Source organism: Plecotus auritus, assembly GCF_963455305.1.
Source record: "Plecotus auritus genome assembly, chromosome: 5".
Lineage (NCBI taxonomy): Eukaryota > Metazoa > Chordata > Mammalia > Chiroptera > Vespertilionidae > Plecotus > Plecotus auritus.
The window spans coordinates 76,480,633-76,494,958 of NC_137776.1; the positions used below are offsets into that span (position 1 = coordinate 76,480,633).

At 33.0% G+C, this 14,326-nt stretch overlaps 1 protein-coding gene across 2 annotated transcripts in view; it reads left to right on the plus strand.

Moving 5' to 3' along the window:
- The window catches only part of LRP1B (LDL receptor related protein 1B), a 1,782,191-nt gene extending 1,768,697 nt beyond the window's left edge, over positions 1–13,494 (plus strand). The window contains exons 88-91 of one of the 2 annotated variants that reach the window (XM_080670835.1): positions 6,242–6,332; positions 7,249–7,393; positions 10,100–10,198; positions 11,622–13,494. In XM_080670835.1, the coding sequence (XP_080526961.1) occupies positions 6,242–6,332; positions 7,249–7,393; positions 10,100–10,198; positions 11,622–11,762 (476 nt within the window). In that variant the 3' untranslated portion in view covers positions 11,763–13,494. The remainder of the gene's footprint in view (positions 1–6,241; positions 6,333–7,248; positions 7,394–10,099; positions 10,199–11,621) is intronic. The other variant, XM_080670834.1, reaches the window with a different exon arrangement.
- Positions 13,495–14,326: the final 832 nt, after the last annotated feature.

Below are 14,326 nucleotides of genomic sequence, written 5' to 3' on the forward strand. Positions count from 1 at the left end.
AGAATACACTGCCTCTGTCGACCTAACTACTGCCAACTGGCACGCAGATTTACCTTTCTAATTGATGCACAGCTTTCTTAACCACCTCTGAGTAGTCATACTGATGTTTTCTGGCCATTACTGTTAAAGTATCTAAAACTTAGCTCATGGAATTAAGCAGATCTAGTATCCTATGACTGCTTAGGTTCCACTTGAAAAAGCTCATCTGACTCTTCTGTAGTTATTTTGAAGAATATTAAACTAAGGATGATAAAATATTCATTATATATCCCTATTTTAATTTTACAAGTTTGAAGGGAGTAGATATTCAATGTTTGATTTATGCTATTTTTATATGCTAAAATTAAGGAGCATAAAAATATACTCAGCATTTGTGGGACATTAGAGATGTAGTTTACTATAGTGACAACAGAAATATATCCATTAAGGATTGTGTCTCCTCCTTTTTTACTTTGTCCTTATCTCTTTTATACCATCATGTTTTAAAACAGAGAGGAAATTATATGATACCAAGGAATCATAAAATTGCAAATATATAGAGAGAACTGAAAAGTGCAACAAAATAATGCATTTGTCCTAATTCTTCCAAAGCAAATATTTGTCAAGCCTCTAAGTGCCACGGACTGTACTAGATTTCAGAGGTAGTTCAATAGGTAAGACAGACACAGTGCCTCTTCTCATGAAGCTGAGGTTCTAGAGGGCAAATAGCTATAAACCATTGATTCTGTGAAGGAAGCCAAAGAGGGCCAAGTATAGAGAATGGCAGGGGAGAAGTGAGGTCAGAAGTCATTTCTCTGAGATGATGATAATTAAACTGAAACTTGAAGGATTAAAAAGAAGAGGAGAGGCTCATGGGGTTTCAAACCCATGGAAGGGCAGGTATAAGAGCCCTGGAATGGGAAAGAGACACAAACAAGAGGTTGATAGAACCAGTGTTCTGGTACCAAGGGGACAGCGGTACACATTGAAGATGAATGTGCAGAACCAAGATGACAGGCAGCCTCCTGAAGGTCAGGAGAAGGGTCACCTTTACTTAGTTAGGAATGTGAGATTTTCTTCAAGAATTTTTTTTAGTATATGTGCTACCAAAGCAAGAACTTCATTGTGATTTTGAACATTACAATTTATGAAAGTGCTTATAGAGAAGGCATCATAATCATAAAAAGTATATATACACTCACATCCTATATAATAAAATGCTAACATGCAAATTGTCCCCTCAACTGGGAGTTTGACCGGGAGTTTGACCAGGGGACAGGGTCAGCCTGCCAACCGCTCCCAGTCCCTCCCCCTGGCCAGCCCCACCTCTGATCGCCCCCCCAACCCTGATCAGGGGTGGGGCTGGCCAGGCAACCAACCTCCTGCACCTCCTCCCCGAAGCTGGCCCAGCCCAATTGACCCCAATTGGGGTGGGCTGGCCGGACTCCACCTGTGCACAAATTCGTGCACTGGGCCTCTAATTTATGCATATATATATATAAATGTAAACTTAAGAGAAAATATAGCAACATGTCAAAAGAGGTCAGTTGTGGTGGTATAACTTATATTTATATTTTCTATGATAAATGCAACCAATAAGCAAAAAGTTCTCTTCTTTTGACCTCCATAATGCAATTCTTCTGGTTTCCCTCTTACCCCTCTTGAAGTGGCAATGTCTTCTTAGTGAGATGCTTTTTTTCCTCTCCTCTGGTTAACTCACACTCTTCTTATCACTATTTATACTCTTTCTTGGCAATCAGTAATTCCTGTCTCAGTTATCAACTCTATGCTGATTACCACTAAATTACTATCCTCAATCCTGGCTTTTTTTCTGAATTTGAGACATATATCCCACTGCATATTCTGTATCTGTATCTATGTCTTTCTATATCTAAATCTATATCTATATCTATATCTATATCTATATCTATATCTATATCTATATCTATATCTATATCTATATCTATGTTTATATTCCACAGGAATTTCAGGCTCCATATATCCCAAAATGATCTCATCACCTTCCTCCCCTGACCAGGCAATTCCATGCACCTTGTTTTGCCTTCCTGTATATATTAATGGCTTATAAAAAAATCTATCCGGTTCCCCAAGTAACACTTAAGTGTTGCTCTTAATGTTTCTTAAAGTCAAGTCAAACAATATATCCAGTAGATATTAGTTCCTAAGTGTTCTTCAACCTCACCTCTTTTTTAAAAATTATTATTATTTTTTATTAATTTCAGAGAGGAAGGGAGAGGGAGAGATAGAAGCATCAATGATGAGAGAGAACCATTGACCAGCTGCCTCCTGCACGCCACCCACTGGGGATGGAGCTGGCAACCCCGGCATGTACCCTTGACTGGAATCAAACCTGGGACCCTTCAGTCCTCAGATGGATGCTCTATCCGCTGAGCCAAACCAGAGCCTCACCCGTTTTTTTAAGCAGTACAATGCCTGGCTCATTGACAAGGCTTATGTAGCCCTTCAGCACACACCTTTGCTGTCCTCTATGGCCGCATCTTCCACCATTCTCTATTCTGCACTTCAGCCAGACTGTTGTTCTGTAATCTTTCCTCCTCCAGGCCTCCACATTTCTCTTCCTAGATTAATTCAGTATCTCCTCCTCCCATTGACCTGCATTGGGTCAATGAGATTAAAAAGGACTCACTCGCAGGTCTCAAAGGCACAAAAGTCCTCCTCTATTCTGGATCTAATTGGATATTATATTTCCAGAGCAGTGAGACTTTCCCTAGGGAAGCGCTTATCGCACCATGTTAAATAAACCACTTCTTTGTCATCTTCTAAACTATATCAAACAATGTGAGAGCAGGGACATCTGTATCCCCAGTGCAAAGCGGAGTGCATGCTGAGTGTGTGGGACATAGCAGCACTTAAAATATGTTTGCTAAAATAAGAATTGAATGTATAGTCCCTGTGATGTCCTGGGGACTGTGTTATCTGCAAGACAAAGAGAGAGAAACAGCTTAAACCCTCAAATTACAAAGAAACTGATTTCTACAATATATTGTAAAACATGCAAACCAGAGGCATACACAGAGTTCTGTGACAATTTATTTTAATGAATTAATAAACCTGTATGTAGCACTTTCTATGTAATAAACATAATCCTATTTACATGAATGACTATGAGGTAGCTATTAATGATGACACTCTTTGTATATGTGTGTAAACTGAGACAAAGATAAATAATCTTCCTAATGTCATGTTGTTAGTAATCCAAGGTGTGACCAGAGGTAGCCTGGCTGCAGAATTTATTATCTCAGCTGCTGTGCTGTGCTGCCTGTCTCGGGGAAGGGGTCTCTACAGCATAACAATTTAATAATGCAGGTCTTTTTCTAATAGAAAAGTATTGGATGATAAGGCTTCAGACCAAAGTGGCCAAGAAAAGACTCGCTCTATTTTACATGAGAAGGTCTTTAAGGTATCCCCTCAATCCTTAATAAGTATAGAATGTGCTTTTTGAAATCATTTTAGAAAAATCCACCAATAATGTACTATTTAAAAATCTCCTGGAATATAAATTTTCATATGTTGCATTATGACATTTACTGCTATATATTCTACTTAAAAATATATACCTAATTTGATATATATTTATCTTATTAGTCCAAAAATACATGGGGTTGCCAACTGTTTCCATCAATATCAACTATTTTACATTTTTATACATTGCCAAACTGCTACCCTACATTATTTATTGGCTACATTAAGCATTATTGCAGTTACCTTGCTTGGTTATATAAATATATTAGATATCCAGGTTTTTAAACAAAGTGCTGTAATGTAAGGGATTGGAACTGCCATCTGTGATGGGAGAAAGAAGAAAAAGTTATTTGTTTGCTAGCATGCAATTAACAATCCTACCTTAAAGGAATAAAAAAACCCTATGTAGACAAATATCCAATTTTCTAAATAACATACTATTGCATTGAAAGGAATGTAACTTTATAGACCTTAAAACAAGTATTGGTACATTTAATACATGTCAATATATTACAAATTTTACCAGGAAAAAAAGATAAGTAATGAAGTAAGACTATTTATAAAGTCATGATCAATCAGTTAAAGTCATTGTTTATGAAGAAACCAGCTGTTCACTGGCATTTACAATTTGTGAACAAATGTTAATTGCTATCCAATCTGCCAGATTCTCTACTTTTACTAATTACTAATAAGTTACACATTCATATAAAGTTCACTTTCCCAAATCCAAGTTTACTTTCCCAAAACCATATAATATCAAACTCACTGGGCTGCATAATCCTGGTAACAACATGAAAAAATAAAGTGAGTTTTGCATTCTATAAACTGACTAAAGAAGCAAGCCATGTTTATTGTTTGTTTTGCATGGAAGAGATAGTTATTTGGCTATTTTAGTCAAGTTATTTTTGAAGGTTCAAATTAAAATATTCTCTTATACATGACATCTCCTTAATAAAGACTTTTTGGTATTTTGGTAAGGAATCTCCACCATGGACTATGGCACACAGATATTTTCTGGCTATAGCTATTAAAATGTATCAATATTTCTATTTTAAAGTCCCTAAGCAGCTGCTTATTGTGCTTAGTATTACAATTCATTTCTGCCACAGTATTTTTACACACATGTCCTTGAAAAGCATATTCAAATATTTAATATTTCTTGAAGTTTTATTCCTGAATCATTCAAGATCCCCACATTAAATTTCAATTAGCTTTTGCATTGCTGGTTTGTTTCTTCATTTAATCAGTGATTAGGCTAACTTGACTGAATCAACCAGATGCTTATTCCAAATAAATGAAGTCTTTGTCTCATGGGCAGTAGACATTTGTCTGTGGAAACTTAACATTAGGTATTGGGTAGAGCTACTTATTACTCTCCTATTGTCAGCAACACTTGCATTCAGTTTTCTTCCTGCATAAGTGACATATAACCCCAGGCATATCCTCCTGTGGGACACAGTATCACCAAGATTGACTACTTCATGAAAAGATTGGTTGCTCTTATTGCTAACCTAGAAATAGAGGACAGAGGTTCTCTGTTTTGTTTCTCCCCTATGCTCAGATGCGTAAAAACTAACACTCAGTTTCTCAGATCACTTTTGAAGACCTATTCCATAGATCTTTTATTCCAGCTTGTAGATCGGTGATACAACCTAAGATCATTCTTGTTAGTACATGATAAATGGCACATTGCCCTGGCCACTGTCCGTGTTTCTAGAGGCTCGGCCTGTGTACAGAAGGGTCTCAGGTTCAGTTCCCAGTCAAGGCACATACCTTGCAGGTTAGATCCCTACCCCAGTCAAGATGCAATCAATCCATGTGTATCTCACATTGACTTCTCTCTCTCTCTCTCTCTCTCTCTCTCTCTCTCTCTCTCTCTCTCTCTCTCTCTCTCTCTCTCTCTCTCGCGCACGCGCGCATGCGCGCATTCTTCCCTTCTCCCTGCCTCCCTCCCTTCCACTCTAAGCCAAATTTTCAACATAAGCCAAATCTCCCAGATATGTTCAATTAAAACTATTCTGGAACTTGAGGAAGAGAATCCCCCCTGTACCTATTTTGTTGAATTAAGCTAACAGACTTTGTGTAGGTCTTCTTGTCTGTTTTATTGATGAAGAGCATAAGCCTCAAAAACATTTTTTTTAAATTGACTTTATGTTTAATATCATATTTTAAAATACTTTTATATATCATTTGATATTTCAATGGCTAAATAATATTCAATGTGTCGAGCCTCAGATTTTAAATTACCCATTTAAGGTCTCACTTTGCATAAGTTGTGGAACTGATGCTAAGGCCTATATCCATCCAATTTTAACACTGATGTCCCTTTTGTTTTGCCAGGCTTCCATCTGATTTGGCACATGTACTCCTGGCCAGAGAGTATTTATAGATAGAGGAACAAAAGTAAGGGTGGTAGTATGGCCAGTAAAATTGTGCAGATATGTAATTTACAAGGAGTTACCAGCATGTACTTACATCATTGCAAGTCATGTGTGTGCTGTGATTCAGCATTTCTAACAGCAAGATATTTAACTGCAACATACAAGTGAATGATATCTGAGGAAACATTTCCAACAGATCAAGTATTTAATAGGAGCGTGATGTTTCATAATGTACTTCTGAACTAGGACTATAGATATTTGGCCTAGGCTTTACTTTTAGTACGTCAATGGTCAAATGATTAGGTGTAATAAAGTGTTCAATTATATCAATCATTATTTTATTTATGTGTTTATGGACTTATTCATTTCTCTTCCAGGAAGCATTGCTATCATCGTGCCGCTGGTGCTCCTGGTGACTTTGATAACCACCTTAGTAATTGGGTTAGTGCTTTGTAAAAGAAAAAGAAGGTACGATGCGATGTTCTAGACCAGCAGTTCATAAATAAATTGCACAAATAGTTACTGAAACATGGATAATTTTTTAATTCGTTAAAACATAAATTATTTTAACTAAAATTCTGTTTTCAAACAATATTATCCCTTTATTTCATTTCAAGTGATTATAATTCAGACAACCCTTCTCCCATGTAATGTTGATGAAATGTCTCTATTCATATATTCTAATAAAACTAACAACGGGAAATATTAATTAAAACTTTAGTAGATTTTACATATGTGGTAGTTTTTCCTTGAAAACTCAAGAGTCTTTGAAAAGGATCATATTATATTATGAAAGATTAGTAATGTAAATACAATGATACTGAATATGTATTATACATCAGAAATGGTTCATTTGTTTATTTTATATATTACTGAAGTGTCATTTTAATATAGATGAATATGCAGTTATAAATATCCAGAAGGAGTGGGTTTTCTGTGGTTATCATCACAAACCAAGAGTGTGTGAGGCAGTTTTTGAATTATGTAAAAGAGGCTTTGGGGGGTTGAAGGCAATTTATTTTAAATTTTTTATCAATTTGTTAAGGGATGATTTTCATTAAAAAAGAAAAAACTAGAATTTTAAAAAATAATTGATTAGTGAATATTTAGTTTCAACTAATGTGGAACTAGGTATTTAGGAGGAATATGTTCCAAGGGCATTTTTTATTATTCAATCTAACAAAAATAATAATAATCTAAATAATTTGGAAAAATAACATCACATTGTTATTTTTGTTCCTCTGCGACTTGATTTTGAATGCATTTTTTATGAACTTACCATTAGTTATATTGAGATAATTCAATAAATCTATAAATATGATAGTTTCATACACCATGATTGTGATATTTAAACTCATACTTAAACAATGTTTGCATATTCTAGGACAAAAACTATTAGAAGACAACCTATTATCAATGGAGGAATAAACGTAGAAATTGGCAATCCATCTTACAACATGTATGAGGTGGATCATGATCACAACGATGGAGGTCTTCTAGATCCAGGTTTTATGATAGATCCAACAAAGGTAAGATCATGGGAAATGACCACTGACACTCTTGAGTCATAGCTTTGCAAAATGGTTCTAAATTTCAACAGTGTTTCTTTTTTCTGAAGAAAGTTTAGGATGCACTAAATGTTACTGTCTCTTCTAAAGAAAAAAAAATAAGATGTGGACTAGATTCACCTGAAGCATGAAATTAGTACAACATGTTTTGGAAAATACATATTCATTTACGTAATTTATAAACAGGTATAGTTTACTTAAAATGGCATCTTTCATTCAAACGTGTTGAGGTACCAGCACATCTAAAAATACAGACTAGTGTAAAAGTACTGTCTGAAGTACTTTTAATAATAAAAGTACAGTACTTTATTGTCAAAATAAGTACTTTATATCTAATAGTGTTTAATTGCAGACTCATCTAAATATTGTCCATGGATTTGTTTATAATCAAACCACTCTTGAAAAAATATGTTTCTATCTACTGTAATGTATTTTAAAACATGTCACTGATATATATAGTCTAAATAGCTACAGGGTTTTTTTAAGTTTCTGTAAGCTTTTATTATTGTATGTTCCTATTGGCACCTTTTAAGAGAAATAAATTATACAATATCCAGATAAACTTGCAAAGAGTCACTTCACTGTATTATCTGGATACTTTCTATAATAATTATAGGATATTTGACTATGAATTAAGAACATCAATTTTATATTATGGATATTATTTTCTTAGCTTATTCATTAATTTGTTGAATATGTATTTTCTGATATGTAAAGTTCTATGTATAAAATATATCTTTGTATTACAAATAATCACAGTGATTAATCTGTGTCCAAGTGGTTTTACATTCATAGTGACAGTTATTCTCAAAGAAGTTGAATTAAGTCCCATTCATTTAACCTAGTTCTGAATCCAAGAGTATTAAAGTTATTATTCCTAATTAAGAATAATTTTATAGTTACTATTAATTATTAGTTAAGTAACCAACTCCTATGTTTGAAATTGTTCATGAATAAAACCTTATAATCTAAGTTTCACTGTTTGCTACTTCAAATTTAAAGAGTATATACACCGAGAATATTGTTATTTGATAATTTATCTACAAAGGAGAAAGACATCATAAATAATGGATTTCTCATATTCTTTTAATTTTCCTTAGAAATTAAAATATGGTGCCTGTAAATATAATACGAGCCAATGAGGACATATTAAAGCACACTTTATATAAGAAGGAGAGTTCTCATTTTCCCCATTATTTTTATTTCTTGTGATAGAATTAAGCCAATTTTGGACACTTAAGGAAACTAGCTTCTTAGTATTCCATTTAAAAATGTTTCCATGTTTACTCCAGGAAGATAAAACTATGCTTCAGTGCCCCTCAAATATCTTTTAATATACTTAGCACATAACACTCAATGAATATTTATTTACCAATTTGCTGACTGATTGACCAAAATTATATTAAATGTGTCTAGTTAGTTGATTCTAGCTGTCTCCTGATGTTGGAAATATAAATATGAATTGTTGCCTAAGAACTTTAGATAATAGGTAGTCCTAATACAGATAAGCAATTTTGAAAATCAGAGAGCCAGCCACATGGAAGAACCTTAAGGATAAATGTTTTTCATAGTACTCACTGTGTTACAATGCTTTGACATATTCATGATGTAACCAAATATATATAAATTGCATTACATAAAGAAGATTTTGGTAGAAATCATTCTTATTGTTCTAAAAATAGATAAAATTTCTACTTAATAATACCTTATAATCAAAAGAAATGAAATGGTTAATAAAGTTATTTTTAAAAGACTTGCCTATGGAGGCAATCACAGAATAGTTTGAAGAGTTCAAAAAAAGGGAAATTAGTATCTACTGATTTTATCTCGAAATTCATTCAGTCCTTACTTAGATTGTTTTAAGTATCTTCTAAATAAGACTTTTTTTTTTTTTGGGGGGGGGAGAATAAAGAGGTGATATTGACCTAAATTTATATTTAAAATATTTTCCTGACACCCTTGACCTTGTCCCAAATTTTGTGACCATTCATTGTTAAGAGTTGCTAGTTAAGATTTTTAAAATATGTATATTCATTACAATTTTCATGTTCTTAAAATTTTCATCTAGTTTTTTTTCCTTGAGGGTCACCAATAAATACTCTATTATGCATATAAGTGCATCAGATTGGCTAATTCTACCCTTAGCCTCCAAAGAAGTCTCGTCAGTACTCTTACATGAAGACTTAGTGCGCCAATTTAGTTACTAATTAATCTGTTTTAGACTAACAGACTTCCAAAAATACAGATGTTTGTTTTATGATATATTAAATTTATATTTTTTTCTGTAAAAATATGCAGTGGTGATGAATCTTTAATTAGAAGATGTCAGATACTTGAGTGTCCAGAATGGGCTACTGTCAGAAATTTTCAAAGTGACCAAACCTGAAGTCAGGGAGGCTGGTGTATTTTTCACAGTGCGGTTAGCAAAGATGTGATTTTTTTGCGGAGGATAAAATTAAATTAATCTGGACATAATAGAAATGTCAACCTATGGATCAAATATTTAATATCAATAGTCCTTAAAGTATTAAAGCTACCATGAGTACATTGTTCATGCCCCAGGATTAAAGAATATTTTTATGTTATTCTTATGACTTAACATGAGTTTATATCAATGAAAAGAGTTTCATATTAGATGAGGAACTAAACTTCTCTGTTTGCATACAGGGCAGGTATATAGGGGGCGTGTCCAGTGCTTTCAAGCTTCCACATACAGCGCCACCCATCTACTTAAACTCTGATTTGAAAGGACCACTAACTGCTGGGGTGAGAGAAGCAAATTCATTATTTCATAACCATTCCATCACAGAACCTCTCATAATCAAAGTTTATTACTAGATTTAGGAAGGGGCTTGCCTTTAATTGAGTTTTTAATTAACCAAGAGATTTGAAAACAGCATTAAAATTGGGGCTTATATTTTGTATTCTGCCTATGAAAGATTACATGTAATACATGTTATCATTTCAGGCAAGCTATTAAGTAGAAATATTTTTTCTGCTGAGTTTGAACATGTTATAGAACTTTAACAATAAACATGAGTCTTTGCTATTCTTAGAAATCTCTAGCTAGAAATTTAAACTGAATAATCTAAACTTAAATTTTTATATATTTCTTAGGATATTTTATTCAATGTATACAAAGTTGATATCCAGTTAAATAAAAATATACTACAAACAAGGCCTCATATTGAGAAATCAGAAATTGTCTAATAAAACCATTCTTTTTTTTTAATTAAGTAGCTAGCTTTTAGAGAAAAGTACTCTGTCTAAAGTCATATGGTTTATGTTAGAAGAGGGATAAAATAAGGGTATCAAGTCTCCCATCAACTGTTTTTCATTATCATTTTTATCATTTTTGTCAATTGCATGGCTCAAAGGTTATGTTCTTTGTTGTAACTAAGATGTAATGTTCTGCTTTTGGAAAGACAAAGGAAACAAACAGAAAAAACTAAAACTCTAGGCAATGATTTCTTGTGTTAAGTTGCAATTAGTAAAATATGAACATTTGTATATCTTTTTCAAATGAAAGGGATCATTTCTGCATGTTTCAATTCTACTTCAATATGCTCTCAATATCTGTGCAACCTAAGATGACTAGGTACTCCTCAATTCCTTAAAAGACTACAAAAAATATTTCCAGTGATAAGTACATAGAGGTTGTTTGAAGCAAAAATATTGTCTTTATTTTAAAATCTACTCCACCAATGTATTATATTTTTCTTTTTCTTTGTTTTCTTGCTTTTAACTTCATATTGAAAAATTATCAGCACTGAGCAATTAGATGACTTTCTGTAAACACATTTTTCTTGCCACTGCAACAGCAATAAGGAGGGAAAGCATATGGACTGGAAATAACACATTAGTTTCATGTTTTATGCTTTTAAATAAAATCTCAGTGAATACAGAGTTCACAATGATTTCTTTGGAACTTTAATATTTATGTCAAAGCTCCCATTAGGTTCACAAGTTACCTGAAAAACATGCAATTATGATTTTATCTAATACCATGCTAAAGTCAACAAAAGCCTATACACAAATTAAATTACATTGAAATCATTACTATTTAGTAAATTAAAAGTATTGCATATAAATGTTGTCAGCATTAAAAGAGAAGCATCCTAGAAAATAGCTAATTAATGTGGTGAACACTGATAATAAAATTGTACTTACCTGTTTTTTTCTCCTTCAGCCAACAAATTACTCCAATCCAGTGTATGCAAAATTATACATGGATGGGTCAAACTGTCGAAACTCCTTAGGAAGTGTTGATGAAAGGAAAGAACTGCTTCCAAAGAAAATAGAAATTGGAATAAGAGAGACAGTGGCATAATCAGCGATGCCTTTTATATACTGTAAAAATGTATAAAATATAAGGATTACTTTTGTATGTTCCAACAGTATTATACTTGTTTTGGTATCAGCATTACCTCTTTCTTTATCTTTTCCTGGTTAATTGTTTTCTGAGTTTTATTTTTTGCTGATGACCATTGATTGACCATTTGTATGGTATTTTTATGAAACAAGAACTGCACTACAGTACAATTTACAAAAATGCTGCTGATATGACACCCCTTTGAATTTGTTAAAATTAAAAACAACATATTCCTTTGTAGTGTGAATATGAGCAATCTATTTTATATGAACTTTTTTGGTTCTACTTAATCCACAGAGTGAGTCTCTACACTTTTTCATTATATGATCTGAAAGCTGTAATTCAATGTCATTTTACTTTTATGTTTCAATTGGTAAAAGAATGATTAAAAGATAAACTCTCTTCTTTGTGCCCATTAAGATTGATTCCTACTTCTGAAAATATATAGCCCTCACAAGTTCAGCATCTCCTGCTTTGAAATTAGCCTTAGATTGCCAAGTGATAGGTGAGAATTTTGAGGAAAATCTTTGAAAATATATAAAATGAGTACTTTGCATGAACACATATGACTACATTTTCCAAAATTTAATGAACTATATGAGATATACTAAACATATACACCCTGCAACCAATAGTTATATTTAGGTGGTAGAACATAGCAAAAATATAACCCAAAGTGAAAAAACCACATTGCTATGTGATAAGACCTTTTGTTCTCCCTCAGTCCTGAGGTAAACAGCCAGCCTAGAGCACAACAGGGTATTGGTTGCTCATGTCTTAGAAATTTCTTCCCAATCATGTACATTTTGTGGAAGAGTAACCCAACCCCTTACCACACAGAACACTAAAGAATAATATATAAGCACACAAATTGATGACAGAATTTCAATTATGTGAATGCATTTTCTTTTCTAGGTCAAAAAGAAGAAGCGAAACAGTCATTATGGTATAGAGTGATTGATAAATATTTTCAATATACAGTATGACTAATTCATTATTTTCCCTATCAAAATTATATTCTTAAAGGACTTGCCCAGTTATAGGATAACTAATTATCTGCCCATAATCGAAGGTGGAGGGAATAAATGCTGACCAGTTTCCCTGGTACCCTGGTTTCTTTTTGTTATGCAAAAATACATGGACCCCATTCACTTGTTTCTTTGTTTTCAATTTTTAATTGAAACAAGTACAATTTATTTAAGTTGTATAAAAAAGGATAGCATTTTTATACAAATATCTTTAAAGGCACAAAAGATTTATTCACAAGGTATGGAGGGCTTTTTGTTCCTCTGATAGACATGACTGACTTTTAGCTGTCATAATGTATTAACCTAACAGATGAAATATGTTTGTGGTTGCTCTTATCCCTTTGTACAAGCATTAAAAAAACTGCTGTTTTATAAAGAGACTTTTTGTTGTACTATGTGCATGCATACTACCTATTTCTAAACTTTGCCATATTGAGGCCTTTATAAACTATTGATTTATGTAATACTAGTGCAATTTTGCTTGAACAATGTTATGCATATCATAAACTTTTTCAGGTTCTTGTTTAAGTACATTTTTTAAATTGAACAGTATTTTTCATTTTGGTTATAATAGTCATTTTGCCTATGTTTCTACAATGAAGTGTTAAATACTTTATAAAAAATTGTTGACTGGCTTATTTAAATGAAATTCTACATATTTAAGTATGTGTGTTGGGTAGTTTTTAAAAATAAGAAAATTCCTATCTTTTTTGGAGTTTAATGTTCCTAGAAAATTATTTTAGTAAACAGGAGACATAATGTTTATTATATCCTTAGAACATATTCTTTGGGGTAAGATTAATTTTATTACATCATTTTTAAAAGCACAGTAGAGAAGGCATTTTCCTTCTTCTTGAATCAGAAACATTTCCCTTACTTTTTCCTTTTCTCCTGTCTTATATTGCTCATTTTAGACTTCATGTTTCAAAGATGGGTTACATACACAGTCGATGACAATCATGTTGAAATAAGCCAAAGCTCTCAGTGACCCTTCCCATTCTAAAAAAGTGAACTTTATGGAACACTCAGATTCCATTAGATGTTGTTTGGACATTTATTTGTAAGTGGAATGGTTATTGGTGTACCTACTTGGAGTATCAGACTAGAAATGCACATGAGGGTCTGATTTACTGGTGCTGTCATGGAGTTATGTTATCTGAAGAGGGCTTTTTACATTAGAGCTTTATGACTGTAACTAAAATTATTATTTGAAAGAAACAGAGCTCACATATTGGAATGACCTTGATACAACTAACATTAGCATACATATCTAGCAAATCATATATGACATACAACAAACCAACCAAGACTCAGGGTCAGGCATCTGTGACCTTATTCTCAGTAGAGAACTGGTTAAAGCCATAGTCAAGAAAGCTTAGGATGTGCTTCTAACCCATAGGCCCTATTTACATTTTCATGGGCCTTATTTCCACATTATGCTTCACCACCTCAGGCTGGTTCATTCAAGACCACCTCAGAGTTCAGAGTTCTGTT